Raw genomic sequence first — 23,601 nt, 5'->3', positions numbered from 1 at the left:
GCGTGGTTTTAGGAGACTAAAGAGCTTCTCAGATGAACCACTAAGGAAAGAAGAGTCAAAACTGAATTGAGACACAATCCTGAGAAACTATTATTTTTGATGGATTATTTCAATTTTCTTTACTAAGGAACTACTTTCATATTCTTTCTCACATATATTAATAAAAATACAGATGGGTAAGGGAGAATATGTGCAATGACATTTTAATATAATCACAGAATCATATCGTAGCTGTAGAATGGCCTGGGTTGCAAAGGACCACAATGATCATCCAATGATCAACCCCCTGCTGTGTGCAGGGTTGCCAACTACCAGACCAGGCTGCCCAGAGCCACATCCAGCCTGGCCTTGAATGCCTCCAGGGATGGGGCATCCACAGCCTCCTCGGGCAACTTGATCCAGTGCATCACCACCCCATGTGAAAAACCTTCCCCTAATATTGAACCTAAAACCTCCCGACTCAGTATAAAACTGCTTTCCCTTGTCCTATTACTATCCACCCCCACAAGCAGTTGTACCCCCTCCCTGTTTAAACACTCCCTTCAAGTACTGGAAGGCCAGAATGAGGTCTCCCAGGAGTCTTCTGTTCTCTAAGCTAGACAAGCCCAGTTCTTTCAACCTTTCTTCACACGAGAGGTGCTCCAGCTCTCTGATCATTAGTGGCCCTCCTCTGGACTTGTTCCAAGAGCTCCGCATCTTTCTTGTACTGAGGGCCCCAATTTTCCCTGCTACCCAGTGGAAATGACTGATAGTAAGTACATTCAAACACTACCATGCTGATCTATACTAGCATGCATAAGAATTTTTAATAATTGAGTAAATAAACATTATAGGCCTTTCTACAATAAACTTCATTACAAGCCACAGTGGTCTGAATATCTTTGTCTGGGACATTTTAAATGTGTTTTGAGGTTTTTAGGAGTTAAGTGTTCTCAGGCATAGACTGATTTATAAGATGTTGCTCAGTTGAGTAATACACAGCACTCTTCTGTACAAGGAATCCTGGCACAACATAAACCAGTGTGTGTATCTACAGAAGGACAGCTTCAGTCTGTTCTATCCAATTCAGTGGAAAATTGACCTCAGGAACTTCTAGGGCACTGTGATTCTGAATATCTTTCATGAAACATCATTCTCAGTGTTTTCAAGAAGCATGTTAGAAAACATAGAACCTGCAGATATTGTAATAGTTTTATTTTTTCTCCCTTAATGTAAGAATAATTTTAAAAAGCAGCATCTGAACATCCTATATCCAAAGTATTGCCAATATTTCAATATGTAGAGAAAGTGTGTATCTGGCCTGAAGTCATAAAACCCACAGAGTCCCTTAGGACAAAAGCTTTTAGTCAAGTTATAAATCTTTCAACACAATAGCTCATTATGGGAACATAGAGATACCCTTTCATTAAAATAACATTTTAATGCATGAAATATTGAAATAATGGAGGAGAATCTGCTACATAGTTCTCAGCAAGCAAAACAATGGTAACTGAAAAATACAAGTATTAAGTTATGTTCAATTTCTGTCAGGTACGAGGCAGCACTGTGTTCAGCAAATGGCTACATTGAAGAAGAAAACCTTTTTTCTATGGCAGAGTGATAAAGGAAAAAATGTGCATGTTAGATACTACCTAAAAACAATGTCCAAAATCTGTGCAATTGTGCATGTTTTAAGACTAGAGCTTCTGGCATACAATGCAGAGCCTAGGTCAATGTAAACCCACGGTAAAATAAAAAAGTATACTTAATATATCTACTAGCATAGTGTCAAAAAGTACCTACTATTCCGTAACACGTAGAAGGCAATGAATAGAGAAAGAAAGGTGCAAAAGTTTGCAGCTGATCACAATTATAGTCAAATAATATTCAAAGTAACAACACGGGTGTCATTCAGAAATTAAACAGGAGGGCTTCAGGCTATTCTGGTGGCAAATTCACTACATGCACTAATGCTATTTGGTGAATTCTGCGTGTACACGGCAACAAGACAACAAACACATTTTAGTCTAGCTTTTATATGAAGAATTTAATTATCTATACATGTGACTAATTTTAAAGGCTGTATTACAGTTGTTAAAGCTGCAGGTTTTTATATATTTATATATTTTACATTCATATTGATGAAATACTGAAGTGCAATTGAATATGGAGCTTCACTTGTTCTTTGCACTGCATGGTGGGTCAGAAGGAGGGAGACGGGGCAGGATTAGAAATTCTACAACACTGCCAGCATGAAATATAGAAATAAGTGAAGTACATAAAACAGAAGATAACTAAATGGTAAAGTAATTAGTATAAATGCTATATTGTGCTTGAGGCGTTGGGTAGAGAGGGTTTCTGCACTGACAGCACCAGGCATTTCATCAAGAGCTTGTAACTAATGCTGGAAAGGCAAACATGGCTTAGCTACAGCACATCTACTACATATATTTGACCGTAAGCTCCATTTAATATTAATTTGTATAAATTCCACAGTCTAGTTTTAAAAAAAATGTAAACATTGGAAATTAATTGCAGGGAGATATTTCTATACATTCTTTCTTGTCAGGAAAATTACTTGTTCAAAAAGTGTTGTTCAATAGTCACGAGAAAGTAAAAATGAAAAACCAAACTCCACGAACTTCATGTAACCAAGATGAAAAAAAATAAGAAGTTAATGCTCAAACATCACATGAATGCAGCGTTCTATTGATTTTTGACACAAAAATGCAAAAACTGAAACATCTGAGACAAACACAAACCAGGATGTTTTCTAATCGTATGCAGCTACAAGTAATGTGCAAAATAAGATTAACATAACTGGGATAACAACATTATGCAAGGTTAATAACTCTTGCATCGGAAGGAAGTTAATTTCTTCTCTCCACAATGTATTACACACTCAACAAGGAACACCTGATACATACAGTACAAGAACTACAACAAAATACCTTATCTGCAATTGGGCGCATTTAAAGTTCCTTAAAATGATTTAACTCCTTCTGTTCTTTTGTAATAATTAAAAAAAATAAAATAAAAAAAAAAATAAAGACATATTGACAACACTGGACAAGCGAACAATAAAAAAGAAAGATACATAAAATCTCAAATTTATGGACATTTGGAACAAATTTAACAGCACATGCAGCATTCCTTGATAGTGGGTCTTTTTGCACAAACGAGATTAAAATGAAGAAATTTAATTTATACTTCTCCTTTAAAAGGCTAAAATATATATTTTAAAATAATTTTAAAACTGCAAAAGCACCTGTGCAAAGGTGGAAAAATTAGTTTGGTAACTATGAAAGCCACAAAAGGACCCACTATCCTCTGATTTTTTGTTGTTTTTTTTTTTTTCGTTTGTTTGTTTGTTTCATTTAATTTTGCGTCTATATCTGCAGGTAATTAACTCAAACATTGTGATTACATGCAACTAATGTAAAATGAGGTAAACTGCTCTGCAGTGTGTTCTTCTACTCAGAAGGCAGTAGATGATCATGCTGGAAGCCACATGATCAAGGCTGCATCTCCCATCATCCCTCTGGGCAGTGATATGGGATAGTGGGTCTCTTTGAGGACTTTCAAGCCTGAGTGGGGGATGGACAACATATGATTCCTAGAAAAAGGAGGAAAACAACACATAAGCAAAACAAAACAATGAGCAAATTCAAGCTAGGAAAATGAGTCAGGCATGTAAACAGCATGGTGCAAAAATGATAAAAGGTAACATGCTACAAAGGGGATGGGAACTAAAAATAAAACAAACATAAAATAAGGTTTGCATTACAGAAGGTCTTCAAAGAGACTTTGCCAAGTGCAGCAGTGGTGAAGCATTGAGTTCTGCAAACCACAGCAGAATCACAGCAATGCTGCATGTTTCGTCTTAAAGTACTACATAAATAATCACAGCATGGCAGCAGAGAGGGTCACTTACATTGCTGGCTTGGGTCCATATCTGTTGTCAGCTTCACATAGTTGGATGGGAAGAGACCCACTTGTCCATTCACCTCCCCTTTCCACCAGTCTGGGTCTTCCTTGTTAAGGACGTTTATAATCTGGCCTTTATTGAATGCTAGCTCATCATCATTCTGTGCAGTGTAGTCATACATGCCAATTACTTGGCACACTGTAAGATAAAGGAAGAGTTCTGTAGCACTGGTAACGTTTCAGCAAAGCTTAAACACTGCAGATACCACAGTAAAGTTCCATGATAGTGCACTGATCTACACTGGCAGTGCTGTGCTCTTGCCCCTCTCTCCTCTGTCTCTGTATCAGAATTTATCCAAGTCCTTCACAATTTGGCTCACGGTTATTCAAAAAACAAAGACCTTCCACATAGCTTTACCCTCTCAGTCAGCCTACTAAGGGGTCATTACCACAATATGAAGGACAGAGCACAACAGTGTAAATGAGAACAGTGTAATCCACTGGAACTGCACCCAAAATATCTTTGATGGAGAGTGCTCAACAGTGAGAGACTGGAAAAATTTAGAATTTAACACTTAAGGGATGCTAGCTTTCTACTGAAACTTCAGCTTTACGTACAGATATTTCTGTCTATAAAAGCACCAAACTCATAATGAATTTATAAAATTAGCATTTTGCATCCTCACCACCCTGTTCTAAATAAGTATCCTTTCCAGCTGAACCACTCAATGGACAGAAAAGTTTAGGAAACATTTTAAGTTCAATTATTTGAGAAAGGCACTGCTTTCCAATTAGCACTGGCCACGCTGAACAGACCTATAACTCAAGAGAAAGGCAACGGTGATACTCTTGTGCTGCCCCATAGGCAACAGGAACATAAAAACCTTGGAAAGATGAAAAAAGTAAAAAGCTACAAGGTCATTTAGGGTGTCCAGGCTCCATGGGACTGTTGCCAGAAGCATTTTTTCTATTTTCTTACTATAAAACTCATCAAACCTGGATGGTTCCCAGGATACAGTGGTTTCTGTTCAGTTATAATAGAGCAATTTTCTTAATTCTCTAAAGCAGGAGGGCTGTTTATTTAAGTTATATAATTTCCTCTATTTCTTCTTGCCAAGACACAGGGCTTCTGGTATTTTGCCTTAAGACACAACATTGCTGGCTAAATTAGCCTTCCTGTCATGTTGTCTCTATTCTCAATCTACAGTTTTCTTGAATTTTTGTTCTTGGCATAGCCAGCAAATTAATTAAATTTGTCAAACAGTTCCTTCCTCTTTTAGGAATTTATATTCCAGAAATTATTCAGTTCCCCTTAGTTAATATTTTGTCTGTTTGCAAACCTCATAATCAAATATATATAATATTTTTATTATATATATATATATTATTTATATATTATTTATATATAAAATATCTAACATTTAATATATATAACTATATATTTAACAGGACCTAAGCATATATCTCAAGATTTCATTTAGTTACTTGCAAGAGACAATAAAATAATTCTAATTAAAATGTAAAAGTTAATAAAAAATATAAAGTCAAGGGGTATTCACTATTACTCATCACATCTAATACATCAACTCTCCAAAGAGCACATTTCCCTAGCATACTGGATATAAAATGCATATTATGGCATATTATGGGGCTAATGTAAGTTAAAATGTATGAGCAGCACTGATGTTCATATTTCACTTTAAAGATCTATGAACCTGTTTTACAACATTCTTGTTAAATGTTTACAGGCTATTACTAAAATTAGGAACAATAAAAAGCTTAAACTAGATCATACTTGAGAAAAGTGGGTACATTAACAGATTTGTAACCCATTCAAGAGTTTCTTTGTTCCAAGACTTTTCATTCAGATTATTCTCCTCTATTTAAAAGAATTTCATGGAATTTGGTGCTGACTGGTGGAATCATCAGAATATCTAAATGGGATCTCAAGAACCACCTATAACTTTGGGAGGTGATTTAAGAGGGTTTTGAAGAGATGGGACTCCTCCACTGAGCTTGAAGAAGTGACCTCATCTTCATCTTGCTTACACCTGGTCACACAGCTTAGAAAGCACTTCAGTCTTATATAAAAAGCTCGTCAAGTAGTCCCAGAAAGTTAGTTCTTCAATTATGTTAAACAACTAACAGCAACAGCTCCAAAAGCCATTACTAACTACAGAAGTAAGCTAAAGCTTTCTCTGAGCTCCGGTGTTTTAGCTCTTTGTTTCCCTTTTTGAAAGATTTTGCCTGTTGAATAATACTAGTCAATGGCAGAAGGAATCCAGGTTCTCATGGTACACCCACGATCAGTACAAGATATAATGTTGACTTTCTTCCTTTAAACATGCAGAATGGTTAAAATGTGTTTCTAACTCTTCCTGTACTGTGAACCTCCTTGTGCCTGGCTAGTTAGAGTAGCATTAACGGCTCTTCTCATTTCTCAGAACCAGGAAGGAGACATTCTTGATGCAAGTTTTGAACAGGGTAAGTATGAAGGAATTGGAAATGAAGAAAACATCCAAAGTATAAAACAAAAGAGTCCATGCAAAAGAATTTTCAGAAAGGTTTAAAGCCATGCAGTTTGCATCACAGTATGATACACAGAAAGCCTATGCATCAAAACAAACAAAATGGCAGAAGAAAAGGAGGCTCCTGATGGATCTGTTGCCTTTAAAACCCAGACAGACATGACACACTCTTACACTCTTCACAGAGAACCAACTTGAGCACAATTTTATCCTTCTGGACAGTTTTCTTCAAGCTTTCCATGTCTTTTGCTATAATACGACTTCTCACTAAAACACTCCCTCCATAAAGGTGCTTCTCAAACATTAACCTCTTAACATTAACCACACAGTAAGTTAGACCATCTATCATATACTATGTCAAGATGGTCCTATTCCTTCTTCTCACTCTCCAAAATTACAGGTCCATAACAATGCTGCATTTGATTAGAATGAATGGCATTAAGATTTCCATGTTCTATAGGCAATGAGAAATGAGCTACAAAATTTATTCTGTAAGTTTTATTAGCATGCGTCAAAAGTCCCAAACTGTCAAACTTGAAATAATAACCCAAAAAATTCCCTTCACATTGAGATATTGTGTCTCAGTGCTAAGAGACCAATTTAACTACAGAACACAAAATCATTGACAACTGCCTCAAATTTTTGGGTATTATGGAAGAAAAGAAACTATTCTACACATTTTTGATTGTCAGGAATCTCCTTTACCGGGTACTACAAAACTAGTAAACTCAAAATGGTGACTACAATGGTAAATATTTGATGCTCGTAATTAATGTTAGAAGTAAATTATATGCATTACAACAGCAACTCCATTAAACGCACTGCTTACCTGAAGGTAATGCTGTTGATTTAGGTAGCTCGGTTGGTGTAGTTTTACTGGTACCAGGGCTCAAAAGTTTTACATAATTAGCAGGAAACCATCCTATTTGTCGTTTTTTCCCTCGTGCCTGGTTAAAAAAAAAAAAAAAAAAAAAGGAAAAAAAAAAAGGAAACAATTCTTATAGGAGGAATAAGCATACCAATAGAACCTTAGTCAAGGCTATTCAGCCAATACCTTAACAACATGCAGGCACACAAATGATTTCAAGTAAAATTAATTTTATAAGTAAACTGTCAGCTGTTGTCATGGTGACAGTTCAATATTATGATGCTTCCCATTAGGAAGCAAACTTTTATTACAACTTAGTTACTACTAACTTAAGTCTAGTATTAAATGTGGAGGTTGGTGGCCTGGAGTTGGATCTTGATGATCCTTGAGGTCCCTTCCAACCTAATCCATTCTATGATTCCATGAACTGAAGTCAATTTTCACTTAAGTTTTCCTACTTCGTGTGCTTTACAAATAAAACTACAATACTGCTCCTTCTAAAAGATTTTGATTTTTTTTTAAACCTTAACTCTAGAATGCTAGGCTTGGTATCACAATAATGAATAGCAGCATTAAAATGCTTTCTCATTATGCCAGTAATTGTTTTTAAATTGATATCTAGAGTGTAATAGTTTAATTAGAGATTAAAAATCTCAATTACCTCTTTTCTTTCAAGCAACAGTTTTTAAACGGTTTAACAAGGTCAAACACCCAGCATCCAGGAAAATGAACAGGAGAGCAGATTGCAGGCTGGGTCTGATTCATGAGATGGTATTCCCACCTCACAGTGAAGCAATACGGTATTCTGCCATTCTCCAAAGCTGTTTCAATTTCAATGAATTAGAATGAAAAGGCATTCTACTTGTAAAAGATTAGTTGTAGAACATTTTCAAAATAACGTATCTAGTATTGATACATCATTTTGAACTATTAAAAAAAAAATCACATATTCTTTTGCACTCAATTTTATTTCAAAAAACAGTAACTCACTTGGAGCTCTCCTTCCCACCAGCCACCTGGGTTCTTCTTTCTGATAAGAATCAACTGACCAGGAGCAAGGGTGAGTTGTTCTGGACCCGTTGCTGTGTAAGAGGCAATAACTTGGGCAATTTCTGTTAAAGCAGGAAGAAAAAAAGAGTTAATCTGAAAAAAAAATTAACATACTGTATTCAAGATTGAGTCTGCTATTATCACTGGCAAAGTATATCCATTTTGAATTTTTTTCCATTAAACTCTAATGTATCTACATAGTTTCTCGAATACAAACTATAATTATGAAACAGATTAGTAGTTCCTCCTTAAAAAGTTCACAGCTGTACAGGAATAAGACAACAGAGGTGTAACAGCTGTATAGGTAGGATACAAAAAAATGTCTGAAATAGAGAAGAATAATGACCATCATTAGAGCCATGTGGCTCTTAAAATCAAGTATCATAAATATTGTTTTCCAATAAACATGTTTTTGTAGCATCAGTTTGGACTATGTTCCATATAAAGAGATAGATAGTGACGACATTATTATGAAGATGTAGTAACGGAGGTGCAAACTAACGAAGGTCTGCAAAAAATTTCTCAGCATCACAGTAGACAAAAAATGGAAGTTTCTGAAATGCAACAGGCAGGATTTATATTGAAACCTTTCTTTTGTGGACATTGTCAGAAAACTGGTGCCTTACCTAATTTACCTAGCAGCAAAAATGTGACAGGAGAGTAATGATAAGCACACAATTCTCTCTCAGTTACATAAGCCAAAGTGCAATTCACACCATTATACAGTTGTGGAAATACAGATGAAAAATTAATCACCACAAAGTTGGACAGGTTTAACCCATTTCTGAACAGATTTGAACTGACAGGAACTTATGAATGGCTGCAGTTAGGGCTGTAATGTCTGACTGATGGCTTTAAGTCAGGCTTATCATGTCATCAAAACATGGTTAAGGTGATGGAGAGAGCACATTTAATACAATGACTACTGGAAACATTTAGTAAAAGTGTGGACCAAACAGGTGATAAAAAAGCTCTTAGCTGAGAGTTAGGAAGATGCTTTACACATGAATCTGGAACTTAAAAAGTAGCATTTCAACTCTGAAAGCAGAAGATGGAAGAAAGAAACGCTAAGTAAATGCAATATTAGTAGGTAGAACAGAAAGGTCTATACAGAGAAAAGCCATTTTGTACTGTCCTGTATGGAGACAAAGCAAGCTTTGTGACAGGAAACAGCCATAATGCTAAAAGAACTACAAGATCCCTGAGTGGTAGGTTTCTCACAATTGCATCAATTCACCTACCTCAGAGTAATTCAAAAGGCAAAACAAACACCAGCAAAGAAGCTAAATGTGGGAATTGGTCATTTTTTTTTAAGAAAAAACCTCTCTCCACCATAAAAAAACATAATCTTCAACATACTGTGCCATTCTATTGAGAGGACAAAAATCTTATAGTTTGTAACTCAGAAAAAAAACAAAACAAAAAAACCAAAACATTTTTATCTATATAAGTACAATCTATGATGCTCCAGGTATCACAGATCCCCTTTCACCAACTGGTAGCATATGGAAATTTTACTGTGGACTGATCTTAATTACATGTCAATATCTAGCCCTTATGTGTCAAAGAAAAGCAGCGAGTTAGAGGAAAATATGCAGCAAAATAAGTTTGGGATTTTTGGGGGGTGGTTTGGTTTGTTTTTTTTTTTCTGTTTCTTTGAGAAAAAGAAGGGGAAAAAATAGCTTTTATTCCAGGAAGGACTTTTTGGTATATCTAAATACTGAATTACTAAGAAGAGATCCAATTCACAGCTCAGGCCAGAAGAATCTGTCCTCTACCAAAAGAGATTCACTTAGAAAAAGAAAGAAATGTCTTCTCACAAATACAGCTGCTTAAATTCCAAAAGACAGCATTTTCTTTTCTCTGTCAAACACACAGTATTATCAACACTCATTCTTTCATTCTGCTGCTTCCAGAATAAACTGGAATGTTTCACCTCATTTATTAGCATTTCACTTCTCTTGGCTGAGCTGTTGAAGTTTTTCTATGGCAAAAACATCCATGAACCTCATTGTTGAAAAATAGGCAGGACTGTTCTTAAACTGTTCTTAAATTCCAAAAAGTTCTCAATACACCTTTTGTCCACACAAACCCCAGTCTCTCCTTTGCTGAACGTTCAGATTTAGAAGATTAGTGATTATAAGGCTGGTACTCGAGTCCTGTTATGCTTCGTTCTCCCATCATAGAAACAGTAGCCAGACCTATCAGTATCTTGTCATTATTCCTACCAGGTCGAACTTTTACAGAGTAATCACATTACTCAGTGTAATTTAGTTTAACTTGATGCAAAATCATCTCTTTGGTACAGAAGCAAATAAATACACTGAGAAGAAAAAAAGAGATGCCTTCTGGAATGTTTACCAAAACCTTCTAGTGACAATGCACTTTTAAATGATCTTTGGAAAAACAGCCTTTTAAAAGGACAGCCCTTCACCTGACACCTACCCCAAGATCCAGAGGACAATGTATACCAGACTGGGGCAAAGCTGTGAGACCACAATGTGGGATGGTACTTTCATCTCAGGGACACTGGGAAACTTGAGTGGGCTTCCACCGTTCTGTTTGGTTCAGTTTACACTCATTTTTGAGCAAGCAGATTTTTATTCCCTAGCTACATATGCTACTTCATTACAGTGATGAATAGGTCATATATTATTTTAATACAAACAGTACTCATTAATGTAAAAAGCGTAACAGTGTATTTCATAAGATATAAATGACAAAGAGCAAATGATTTACTATTAGGGAAAAGGTTTTGTTCCCTCTGAATTTTTTTCACTGACTAGATATACACAGTACTTATTACAAGGTGCTGTCAGCTATATATGACTTACCAGGTTTCTTCCCTAAGCTTCCTGTTTTTCCAGCTGCTCCAGAAGCCTTGAAATAGAGAGTAAGATGTAAGTTTAGCATTCATAATTATATCTTCAGTACACTAAAATGATTTACTGTACTTCACTTTAACACACCAAACAAAGATGAGAGTAAAAAACTAAAAGGAAGTCTGTTCTTGAAGGAACTCTTACTATTTGAGATGGCAATTAATACATAGAAATAAAAAATGTTATGCACAGAAGTGGATAACTATATAAAGGTGCAGAAATCTTTCCTGAACTATCCTGCCTTTCAGTGACTGTAAACACCAATGTAATTCCAAATTACGTAGCATTTTCATTGTTTCATTGTTAACATGCGTATCTACAAAAGGTTAATGCTGCCAAGCTGAGCTTACATGACAATAGTATTTTTCAATTCTCTAATATTTAGATTGCAAATATGCCTAAAATGATGATAATCAGACATAATTATTTAAATACTGTACATATTGTGGTTCCACATTTTCTTATATGGCAAATTAGTTATTGTAGAAGTCCTTCACTGCATCCTTAAGATGAGCTATTCGAACTTTTTAGATGGTATGTGTTACATTAGTAAAAGCTCCACCATCAGTTTTTGGGCCCAGCTGAGAGCACAGGACACTCAATAATGAAGTGCTATCTGTCTGGACAAAGATAGCTATCTCCTCTGAGCATAGATGGGTTCAGATGAGGCATGAATATCCTGTCGACCAAGCCAAGACATCTCCAAGAAGAGCCTTAGTGAACACCCATGAAAAAACCAGCAAGCCATGGAAGTAGTTCTGCTTAGTTATGTTTACAAAAACAGCTATTCTGAAAAAACAAACTTAGCATAAAAAGCCATCTTAATTTACAAACTCACAGTTCTCCTGTTCAGAAAGATATCTTCCCTTAAGAACACCAGTCACTTAGAAAAAACTTATCTTTACTTATCTTTTTTTAGTGCACTTTCAGGACTAATCATATACATGCAATTAGAATATTCAAATCCAGGTGTGGTCTGGACTCTACCCTTGCACATCCCCTTCCTCAGCCATTTTGCCAACCTCTTTAGTAGATAGTCTTCGTAGGACAGAATCTCCCTATGCCCTAATTAATTATCTCAGTTTTTTTCCTAGTACACTGCCAGCATTAGCTATTACAATACAAATATCTGATACAGATGACAGCAAAAGCAAATCTAAACTGTCTTTTGAGCAGAAATACTGAACATACATAATATCCTATTGCCTTCAAGTGATGCTCACAATGCTTCAGCCTCTTCTTGATTTCACCCTCAGTATCTTCCTTACATATCTGGAGCCTACATAAATGACTGGAGGGTTTACAAAATACCCGTTCTTCTAAGGAAAAGAATGGCTTCATCCTCAATATTCTCCTTGTTAACCTGATATTTTTCAAAGCTGGAAATTTTTAATAATGAAACTAATAAAAGCAATAAGTAAAAATCTACTTGCATGACTGAGAGAACAGTGCTATTTTTAAAATATGTATTAGTTTTGAATGCCTTGACAAAATAGATTATCAGGAAAAATAACTGTTTCAAAGAGTAGGTGGCTGCTCTATTACTCCAGTGTTCTGGACACTTTCCATGCAGCTACTAAAGAAGCCTGATCTTTAAGACTGAACTATCACACTTCAAAACGCTATATTAGCAGAAAACTCAGCAGGGTTAGCATGCTTGTCCTATTAACCAGCATCCAGGTTGTCAAATTAGGCATGTAGGGACAGATAAAGAAGGAAGTGACACAGTATATTTGCAGTTCACTGGTAAACAAACAGTGACTATCTTGAGAGGGGAGTTTCAAAGTCATCTTTAACTAAACTGAGCCTGAATTCTGTCTGAATCCTTGTTAAAAAGAAGAAGAAATAAACAGAAAACCCTGTTTCAAAAATTACCTAAATTAATAACCAGTGCACTTAAAGATAGACCCAACTTCTGGTAGCCCTTGGAGAAATATATTGTATCCTTTTGTTAAGAAAAAAACAAAACAAAACAGCGGAGAGGAAATAGCTCATTTTATCTCCTTTTTGTACACCTAAGATACTAACAGGATTTGAAGATATCTTACGCCAAATGATAAAATCTTTTGAAACAGTTAAGATGAACTTGCTCTGATAATGTAATAAAACAAGGCAGTAGAATAACCAGTTCTGTTGCACAGTAATGCCCTAAGAATCCAGACTGAATAGGTTTTGACTGCTAGATGTTTTCCAGAACACTTATACAAAGTCTCATAAGCTGAGGGATCTACATTTTGGGTTTTCCAAATCTACCATATCAATTCCATATTCTAATGCAGAGTTAATTATCACATCAGTCCCGAGGAAGTATAGGGTAAAACAAAAATCTGTTACAGTTCTGTACATACCCACCTCAATTTAATGAAAACTCTGAGATTAAACCATCAAGTTGCTTACTTGAAGAACAAAGACATTCACTTTGTTAATAAGTCCAAACTTTAAAGGACAGAAAAGTCCTTAGTGCGGTTGCTTGAGGTAACTGAGTAGAACTACTGAGTGATCAGCACTGCCTTGTTTTTCAGGCTTAAGTCAACAAAGCAGAACACAGTAAACTAATTTGCTTTTTTAGCAAAATTTTTCATGATCAGCCAGCAGCTGTCCAAGCACAGCAGCACATCTGAAAGTTAAGACAGCCACCATTGTGAAATCCTCTGCAAAAATTGGCCCTGTGACCAAGCTGAATAGCAAAACCTTGTACGTGTAATGGCAATTATCCACTTGGAACAACTACTATCTCCCAGGGGGCATGTGAATCACTTCAGGAAAATAATCATCCTGAATATAAATCTCCATAAGCTCTGTGCTCTTTCCTCTTTCTTCTCATCAAGATTTTATCTGAAGATGTGGTTTTCACCAGCAAAAAGAGCAGTCAGACCACTTTTTAATAAACTGCACTTTGTGGTTTCAGGCCCAGACTAGCTGAGATCAGACAAACGTGAAACTGAGTTCTCTAATAAACACAGTTCTCTGTATTAAATGTCTGTTTCTGAGTTCTCTACAAAGACTTGCCAATATGTGTGCCTGTTCCCCATCAGACAGGACAAGCATTTGGTACACCCAGTACTTGAAGACACACAAAAGGCAGCTTAACATACCTTAATATAAATTCCCAGATTTTGAGACTAAAGTGCGTTAGGAATATCTCATGGGAAAACAAGAACAGGTGCTTCAAAAGCATTCTAAGTGAAGTTATCCTCTGTTACGTCACTGGTAGTCAGTGTAAAGGAACTAATCAGCAACTATTACGACCCATCTGTGAATTAGGCCTCACAGGGCTTCAAGAAGCTGACACTGCAAGTTCCCACTCATCAACTATGATATGAACTTACACGTATTAAGTTCTAAAGAGACTTGGGATTCAGTTTCATGATTAAATGTTCTTCCACAGACAGGGAATAAATTATCTGTATCCATATTTCTAACCATGGGGCAATCACCATCTTTGCGATACATATCATCAACTACCTACAGGGGTGAACTATAATGCATATCCTGAACTGCAAAAAGTTGTGCTTTCCTTAACCACTCTTTTCCCTGTCTCAGATGAGACAGGACCTCTATTATTCAATCAATAAATACAGTGGTTAGCTAAGTTTTATTGCCAACTAAATATTGTAACTATTATTTTCTTTTCCAAATTCATGTTTAGCGAATACATTTTCTTCCTAGTCCAAAGGGAACCCAAACGAGTCTCAAGGAAGTGCGCTTCACTTGCAAATACCACTACAACACCAAAGAAAACATAATTCCCCCAGGTCAATTTTAAAACAATTTTATGTCTCTACCTCCGAATCTTTGAGTCTCACATAATTAGATGGGAAAACTCCTGTTTTATCACCCAGTGTTCCTGTCCACCAGTCGCCGTCTTTCTTTGTCACAAGAATCATATCACCTTGCTGAAAGGTTAGGTCTCCTTGTTCAGAACTCTCGTAAGTATACATAGCAACATATTCTGCAAGAAGGAAATAGATACACAACATTGGGAAACACTTCATAAAATGTTCAATTATCATTTGCAAAGCTGAATAGAATATGATCTGACTTGAGACTAGATAGAAGATAAATTGATTACTTTATTCATGAAGCTTCAATATTTAATGTATAAAATGAAATATACAGCAGAACTAAATACAATCTATCAAAAGTCTGCCTCAGGGGAATCTTTTTGGTAAAATAGTTTGCTAGTATAATTAAAATGTACATACATTATTGCTTTGTATCATAAACTACTCTGAACATACTTCCCAGTGGTTTCTGATTTGTGCTGTTGACTAGCATTTTCAGATTTGAGGACAGAAAAAAATCTCAGTATCCAAACATCTGTAGACAGAGTCTTCATCTTACATATGCTGTTTGGCTCTCATGCACAATGAGTTCTTTCATTACTTGAAGGTTTGCATAGAGAGCACACATCTCATTGCATCTTATGAAACAGATGGCTCGGAAATGTCAAGACTAAGCCTGAATGTTTTGTTTTGTTAAAACACAGTCACCTACTTAGTATTCAAGTGCAAAAACACTAGACTGATGTTAAGTAATGCAGTGCATAACTGTATCACAGAACTACATGAAAAAAAAAACCAAAACTTTTCATAAAGAATTACAAAGAATTTTGAACAATTAATTAACATTTTAGACACAACTTGATACATCCTTATTTAATTGAGTATTAATAGACTTTACATGGACATATATTGATTACTGAAGATTATATCCTATGTTTCTTTGATCAGCTCTGGAATTAAGAACAGGTCACAGTATTGAGGAAGACTATCACGCATACTTGACAGAAATGTTCAAGTATTCCATCGCAACTGGCAGTTGTTCCATTTACTTGAACACTAAATCTGACCAAAACCCTCATCTTGACTACTGAACTTCAACAAGAATTCAAACCACAATACATTTTCTTAACAAAAGCTAAGAGATGGTTTACATAACAACTGCAGTTAAAGAAGACATACACCTGTTTGTACACAAGCACACAAACACAATAAAATTCACAATGAATGGCATAAATATGTATATTCTCTTACATTCTCTATATCTAATTAAATATGGATTTAGCATCTTCCATTATTTCTTACAAACACAGCTGTTTTGAAATGTTTTTATATAAACTGTGTACCTTTTAATACTAACATGTAACCTGAGATATCCTATACTTTACAAAAAAAAGACTTAGCATTTCCAAATTGCTTTTAATGAAATACATACTAAGCAAGACTAGTTAGACTTCAAAATAACTGATCATCCCTCTTTCAATTTTGGACAGATATTTAACATTCTCTTTTTTAAATTTCTGTAATGCTCATGTCAGTACTGTATCAAATACATCAATAACCAAATAAACTCTTCCACTTGAAATCATACGTAGAATTGTAGCTGAAAAATGCAAGCCATTCTGTAGAGATTATGTAGATGTTAATTTGTAAACTAAATTTAGATCCATTAATTTACTCTGACTGTGATTAAGTTAACCTAGCAGACATTGCACTGAAGTGGATTAGAGTGCCCACAGTCTGTCACCGCAACTTGTATGGAGACATTAACCTCCAGTTGAAGAGTGGTAACAAGCAAGAATACAAGTCTTTTAAAATCCTCCGGAGACCTGACAATTATCTATCTGTCTGCACCCCATATGCTCTGTCCTTAAAAATGAGGGGTAGCTTTGACCATACAGATCACAACTTTCAAATAAGGAAACTACCATCAGTTACAGAGAGCTTTAATGGAACAGTGGAAATGAGTATTGAGTGAAACTGAGACATTCATTAATAATTCCTCGCATCATGAATTACCTATGAATTACAAATAAACACAGCATGAAAGTGTTTTCCTGGCCCTCTGCAAAAATCCATTCTAAACAGTTCCACGGGGAACTGAACTGATACCAAAATATTTACATATGGAACACTATAAACTGTAGAAGAAATGTTCAAATACTGTTTCTGCATATAAAACATACACAAATTTTTACAAGCCTGATATTAAAACAAGCCTGTTTTGTTGATCCTGGGCTCATATTTTGCTAATACACAGACTGCTTACATTTAATCACATAGTAAAATAGTGCTAATGCCATCCAGTCTGGAATGCTTACCTTCACCTGACATAGTTGCTTTAGCTGCTGGTGATGCTACTCTTTTCAGACTAGCAGGACTTTCTGAAGAACCAGAATCCATGCTTTACAAGAGAATAACAGTTATTTAAGAAATTAAATCTCTTCAGAAGATGCTTAATGTATGTTAAAAATAAAACACATACATGTATCCTTAAGCAATTCCCTAAATTTTCTAATAAACAGTAAACTTACAAATTACATCTTTAAAGTATGATGGCTAGTTGTAGTTATAATTAAGTAACTGCATGGAATACACCATTTGTTGCCTCTCCTTATCCGTCAGAAGAGAAAAAAATCTAAAAACATTCTAATCAGTATCAGTGATGTTAATGCTGACCTCACCTTTCACAGAACTAGATTCTAATTGTTTCATCCTCCAAGAATAATGATAAGTGATTAAGCTCTGATGTATTGTATTTTATTCTGAGAAAAAGATAAGCTGAAACTTATGCAGCTATAACTCATAATGTCAAAATAGTAATTTCTTAGTTGCAAGCGACTTTTAATTAAGACTGCTGATTAAGCTTTAGGTCTATTGGTGGTGGTGCGTAGTACAAGGAGAAATGAGGTCAGCTTACATATTCCTCATCTGAATTTTCAGAGACGGGAATAAAAACCTAACAGAGAAGAGTCACATCAAAACTTTAAAACTCAAGTGAGCAACTTTTCACATTAATTTAACCAAAATAGTATTGAAGTAAAGTACAGTATAAGCATATACAATACCTTGTCGACTTCCTAATGGGGCCTGAAATAAGCTTCACATATGACTTAGGAAACCACCCCTTTTGTCCTTGAACTTCTCCAAACCACCACATATCTTGCTGCTCTAAAACTGTGATGACATCATTTTTGTTAAAATTAAGGTGGTTGTCTTTTTTTGCTCTCCAAGGATACAAAGCCTGTGCTTGAAGTCCCTCCACCTTTTCACCCTAATGCAATTTAGAGAAAAAAGAGAGAGAATTCAGCCTTGCAACACTTTTCATAAAGGCAGCTTCTTAAGGAGTTACATTCTTATACAATCTATATAGCCCCAAAATATGGTGACTTCTCATCTGTATAAAGCAAAATATGTCAGTCAAAATTACAAAGTAATACAAGAAACGCCCACAGCCCTCCTACATTTCTTTCTGTTAATGTGTAATCTCTACAATGCAAGACTATTTGGGAGTTTGCTTCTTCGTAAGTTCAACAATTAAGATATAGATACAATAAACCGTGACAAAGTTATTTTGAAAGAGTTTGAAGTAAATTTTATGGAAAACTATGCTTTGCTGCTAGTAATACATTGCATATTCCTACTTTTTAGTTTTGCTCAAAGACACTTAGGTATTTTGCATTTATCAGAACAACACATTAGCTTACAAGAACGATGAGCCAAGTTGAGGAAAGCACAGTCTCTTACAGATGGACTGAATTCATCTTATGTGAAGCTTAATCTCATCTACACCACTTAACCATATAATCCACTCTGGAACAAACACTGTTGCCATGTGATTTAATAAAGCCCAAAGGAAGTGATTCAAAAGTAGCACCCAGCCAAAATTTTAAGATGGGACCACTGTAGTTCAAAAAAGCCAGCAAAGAACTGCAGAAGAACAGCTGCTTGTTTGTGTTAGATTCTGCCACTGACTTTGTTAATGGGTGTATTCTAATACTTTTATCACTCTAAACTGTCATAGTTTGCACACTCAGGGAAGGATTTCAATTGTAAATATTCTCTCTGCTATCCAGAAGTTCATGCTGGCTCAGAACAGTTCCAGTGAACACAGCTGCTCACCTGACCCAATACAGGAGAGGGAGACGATCCTGTAACAGTGGCAGGGGTGAAGGCTGATCTCTGCCGCAGCTGCCCTGCACTGGGAACAGTCAAAGACGGCTGAGCTGCCCAGGCATCCCAGTTGTCTGTCTCTGGTTTCTCATTAGTGTTTGCTGGCCATCTGAAAATAAGTGAATTACATTATTCCTACTGTTTTCAGGGGAGTAAAAATGCTCATGTGCAAATAAATAAATTCAACATTCTTGGTCTATTTCTTGTAATTCAATATTCCATGAGTGATTAGCAGCTTAACTCTGCAGTGAAGGTTATGCAAACAAAGAAAGTGTTACAATAAATATATTTCTATAAGGCAATCTCTAAGAATAGTTAATTGTTCATTGGTGCTTATTTATGGCCAACCATTTCTGTAATTTAGTTTCATTGTTTAGGTGTGCCCCAGTACAATGAAAATGTTAAGTACTGCAATCTATATTACATACAGTCACTGATGGCTCTCACATGCCTCTGTGTTATGCCTCATAATGCTACTTCAAATCTTTAACTCTTTTCTTTTGCTTAAAATTATTTTCTACTGACTTTTTTAACTCTAGAGGTAGTTTTAACACTACTTCTTATCCTCTTTATGCTCTTATATTTTAAAATGTCCAACAAGTCTCATGATCTATATCTCTGCCTCAAAGTACCCTCTTAGATTATCAAAATTCAGTGAACTCAAGGAGTATAAGAAAATAATCCAACTTAAATCTTCTCTGCCTGCTTTCTTTGCCTGTTTCATGTGCTCTTAGTTGAGTAATCAGTTGTACACCTGGACTATAATAGTGCCAAAAGGCGATAACTAACAAAACTCTTTTCATGTCAGGGACAGCATTACTAATTTTATATGAAAAACATGAAAATGTGTATTATCTGCCTAGATAGGATAGGAGAATGATTCTAGTTTTACAAGGCTGCAATTGTAACTATTTACTACAGAAAAATATTTTACTTGTAATACGTTACTTTGTAATAATATATATATATATATATATATATATATATATAGTGTAATTTACTTTGTAATATGTTACAAAACATTTTTCTTTTGCAATCTGTGTACTTTGTTTTAACTACTTATCATAGTCCAGTCAATTAAAAAGTACACACTTGAGGCGATAATCACTACCCAAACATACGTTGAACTGAAGTCTGCCCAGTTGTTGGCAGTTGTTGTGCACTCAGTAGATGCAGCAGTTCCTAATGCTGTGGTTGTTTCATGCACAGAAACTTTAGGGGCAGGAGCTGCCTCGACTGGTTTTATAGATGCTGGAACTTCACTTTCAGGTATTTTTTCTGCGTAGTTTGCTGGAAACCATCCAGTTTTTCCCTTCAATTCTCCACCAAGCCACCCCGGTTCTCCAGTCTGACTTTCATCCACCTGCAGATGCATTAATTTAGAAAGCTAAGAAACATAATATACAAATGGAATACTAAAACAAATGAACAAACAAAAAAAACCAACATCTCATCCACAGTAATTAACTTTATCTACTTACAGAGAAATGAAAACTTCATTACAAGTATGAACTCCACCTAGGTAGAACTCTGTTATTATTGTTTAATTTACCACTGAGAGGATTATGCCATCAGCTATTCCTTCAATAGCCTTTAATAGCTAAGAGAAGATTCCAAAACGTAACATGTTTTGCAAAGTTGGTGTGTTTTGGTTTTTTTTCCAAACCAGAATCAAAAGGTTTTCTGGGTGATAAAGTAACAAAAAAGAAAGAAAGAAAGAAAGGTTTCATTTTGGCACTAATATATAAGCCAATCATAGTTTTTTAAACAGATGCTTGAAAGCCTGTCACAACACACCAGACTTGGAGATACTAGTTCTGGAGAAGACCATTGTGTACTGCTATCTGTGGTTGAAAACAGTTGTAAAGTTTTTTTCTAAATTTCCTTTTGCAGAAAATCCAACAGAAACAGCATTTTATCATCAGCATCCACCAAACAAATTCAAAACAAGTGACATATTTTCTAACATACTTATATGAAACAATTCCACGGTAATCAAGTATTGCAGAAGAAAAATAACGCACCATTGCTACCCCTCCTCTTAATTAATGAGTTGATATGGTAGCTAAACACTAATGCAATATCTGGAGGCTGCAGGCATTTTTAAAAAGAAAAAAAGGCAGTCATTACATTAAGTAATAATTACAGTAAATTTGGGAATCTAGCTATCCAACCTCTCTTTGGTACTCCAGTGGAATTTCAGTTTCAAGGGTTTTAAGCAAATGTTTACATACAAACAAGGTTTGTTCCTTCGGCATGTCAACACCATACATTTATCTGCTGCAGATTTGCAAGCAATGATCAAGTTGGCAGTAAAGACAGGCCAGTAATGAAAAGTCACATGATCAGCTCTACACAGACAAGAATTTCTCTCATCTGTTTAGGCCAGTAGCAAACAGTATTTTAAAACACATAAAAGTTTATAATGAGAGCATAAGTCAATGTTTACTGTTGCAGTTACCAATATAGCAATTGTTGAAAGATGCTTAAATCCCTAATTCAAAACTTCCTCACCCTCCTTCCTAAGCATCCATTACTAACATGAGGGATTTGTTGTTAACAGTATGCCACATTAGCTAAGGATCAGAAATGCTGTTCATTTCAGTCATAGGAGTTTTCAGAATATGATGACGTATGATGATATCCTACAACAGTACATGGCACTACCTTAGAACTGGCTGCTTCAACAGTTGGAAATGCACCTATCTATTATTCTGTTTGTGTGGAGAAATTATTTGTGGCAATGGTGTAAATGAGTCACTCCAGACCAAGAGAGGGAACATTATTTGCATAGAAATGACTCCAGCTGAGCAGCAAAACCTCTGATTGTTCCTGGATCACTCCTTAGAACTAGAGAGATTGCTTTGCTTTATATCCTGTGCTGACTCTTTGACTGCCTATTTCTGTAATTTGCAGCCCACGCTCCTCTTCTGGTGCAAAACAATCCATTATTTCTGCTTTTTGTTGCATGTATCTTCTGTCTCAGTCCCTATTAACTGAAAGTAAAACCAGAAATGGAGTACATGCTTGGCCAGTTCAATGTGGTTTTACTGCAGTGCAGAGCAGAATTTTCGCTGCAGTGATGAAAAGGATTTGTTAGCGCAGCAATATGAGTGATGGAAGGTCACAGAAGAGATGAATCTTGGGACAGTAAGGGGACATGGACCATCAGCACCCAATGCAGAGTTGAATAACCTTAAACAGTAACAATAAATACACAGTTCCTACATTCAGTTCCTCAGGCTGTAACTAGAATCACTAATACACAAAAGAATCAGTACCGAAAGACCAAAAATGTGTCACCATGGTCTTCAGAAAGTGGCATCATTGAGACAAATCACAGTAAACACAAAAAAACACAGTGATCTACATTTGTTGCACAATACTAGCACTTTAAATAAATTCCTTTGTATGCTTTTCATATTAATTTGTTCCAATCACCTTCTGTTTTTATACTCACCATCCCAAATCCCTACAAGAAACTTTATTCCGGATTATTTTTTGCAAAATACAACAAGAATGTGAATGTACATCCGAACAATGAATAGAAGAAATACGTGCGTACTTTTAATTTACTCAATTGTACTTCAGAGACACAGCTTACAAATTCTCATTCCCGATGGCTGAACACAACAAGTGACAGAAGTAACAGCAATACAACAATCAGCAGCAGAAGCACTGGGTACAGTTAATTTCCCTCTTAACAAAAGGATTGGCTTTGCAGTAGCCTACTTTGAACTGGCTTGTGTATCCATGTACATAAAAAGAGAAGTTTTATTTTACAGCAGTGATTTGCACTACATATGAAGTCAAACCCTAAGTCTCAAAAAGCTATTTAATGAAAGCTAAGCATAGTTCATTTTGTTAAACTATCTACCCATTAAATCATCATTTTAACTCTATTTCATCTGTAAGCTTTTGATCTGGATACTCAGAGAACACTGGAATTCTTATTATAAATCTGAATTTAAGCTCTGCCTGCCAGAGGCCATATGTTGACTACGCCTACACAGTATCTAACACAACAAGGCTGCCTATGTGTCCAATACAAAGAACAGACATTCTGATTTTCACAATCAACAACTAAAAAAACTGACAACAAACTAGCATTATGAAATTGTTCTAGTCCTCCCATTTAAGCTTCTTCTATGAACTTTCTATTTAACATACATTCTGCTATCCAAGACACCGCAGTTCAGTTACTCAATAATTCAACTGTATTTCACTGAATTAAGGCTGAATTATATCAAAGAGTATCTGAACCACAGAATCTATTCATTTGCCCCAAAATGGAGCCCAACAGAAGCAAATGCCAGCAGAACCTGTATTTATCAGAAAGCCCTCCAAAGGAGATGAATTCCATACATTGTATACATAATAGAAACCTAAGTTCTCGAGTAGACAGAGCCCTG

The 23,601-nt window shown here is 35.7% G+C and overlaps 1 protein-coding gene across 38 annotated transcripts in view; it reads right to left on the bottom strand.

Moving 5' to 3' along the window:
* The window catches only part of LOC107323073 (intersectin-1), a 115,566-nt gene that overhangs the window by 19,284 nt on the left and 72,681 nt on the right, over positions 1 to 23,601 (bottom strand). For 30 of the 38 annotated variants that reach the window (XM_085528854.1, XM_085528798.1, XM_032448787.2 and 27 more), the window contains 9 exons: positions 20,311 to 20,552; positions 19,139 to 19,298; positions 18,085 to 18,290; positions 17,338 to 17,420; positions 15,020 to 15,186; positions 11,187 to 11,232; positions 8,293 to 8,414; positions 7,264 to 7,381; positions 3,914 to 4,105 (listed from right to left, as the gene is read on the bottom strand). In XM_085528854.1, the coding sequence (XP_085384980.1) occupies positions 3,914 to 4,105; positions 7,264 to 7,381; positions 8,293 to 8,414; positions 11,187 to 11,232; positions 15,020 to 15,186; positions 17,338 to 17,420; positions 18,085 to 18,290; positions 19,139 to 19,298; positions 20,311 to 20,552 (1,336 nt within the window). Of the gene's footprint in view, positions 1 to 1,173; positions 3,596 to 3,913; positions 4,106 to 7,263; positions 7,382 to 8,292; positions 8,415 to 11,186; positions 11,233 to 15,019; positions 15,187 to 17,337; positions 17,421 to 18,084; positions 18,291 to 19,138; positions 19,299 to 20,310; positions 20,553 to 23,601 lie in introns of those variants that run through there. The other 8 variants (XM_085528948.1, XM_085528956.1, XM_085528960.1 and 5 more) reach the window with 1 other exon arrangement.

Source organism: Coturnix japonica, chromosome 1 (assembly GCF_054131305.1).
Source record: "Coturnix japonica strain WE chromosome 1, WE-NBRP24, whole genome shotgun sequence".
Taxonomy (NCBI): Eukaryota; Metazoa; Chordata; class Aves; order Galliformes; family Phasianidae; genus Coturnix; species Coturnix japonica.
This window is presented reverse-complemented; position numbering and strand designations above follow the sequence as displayed.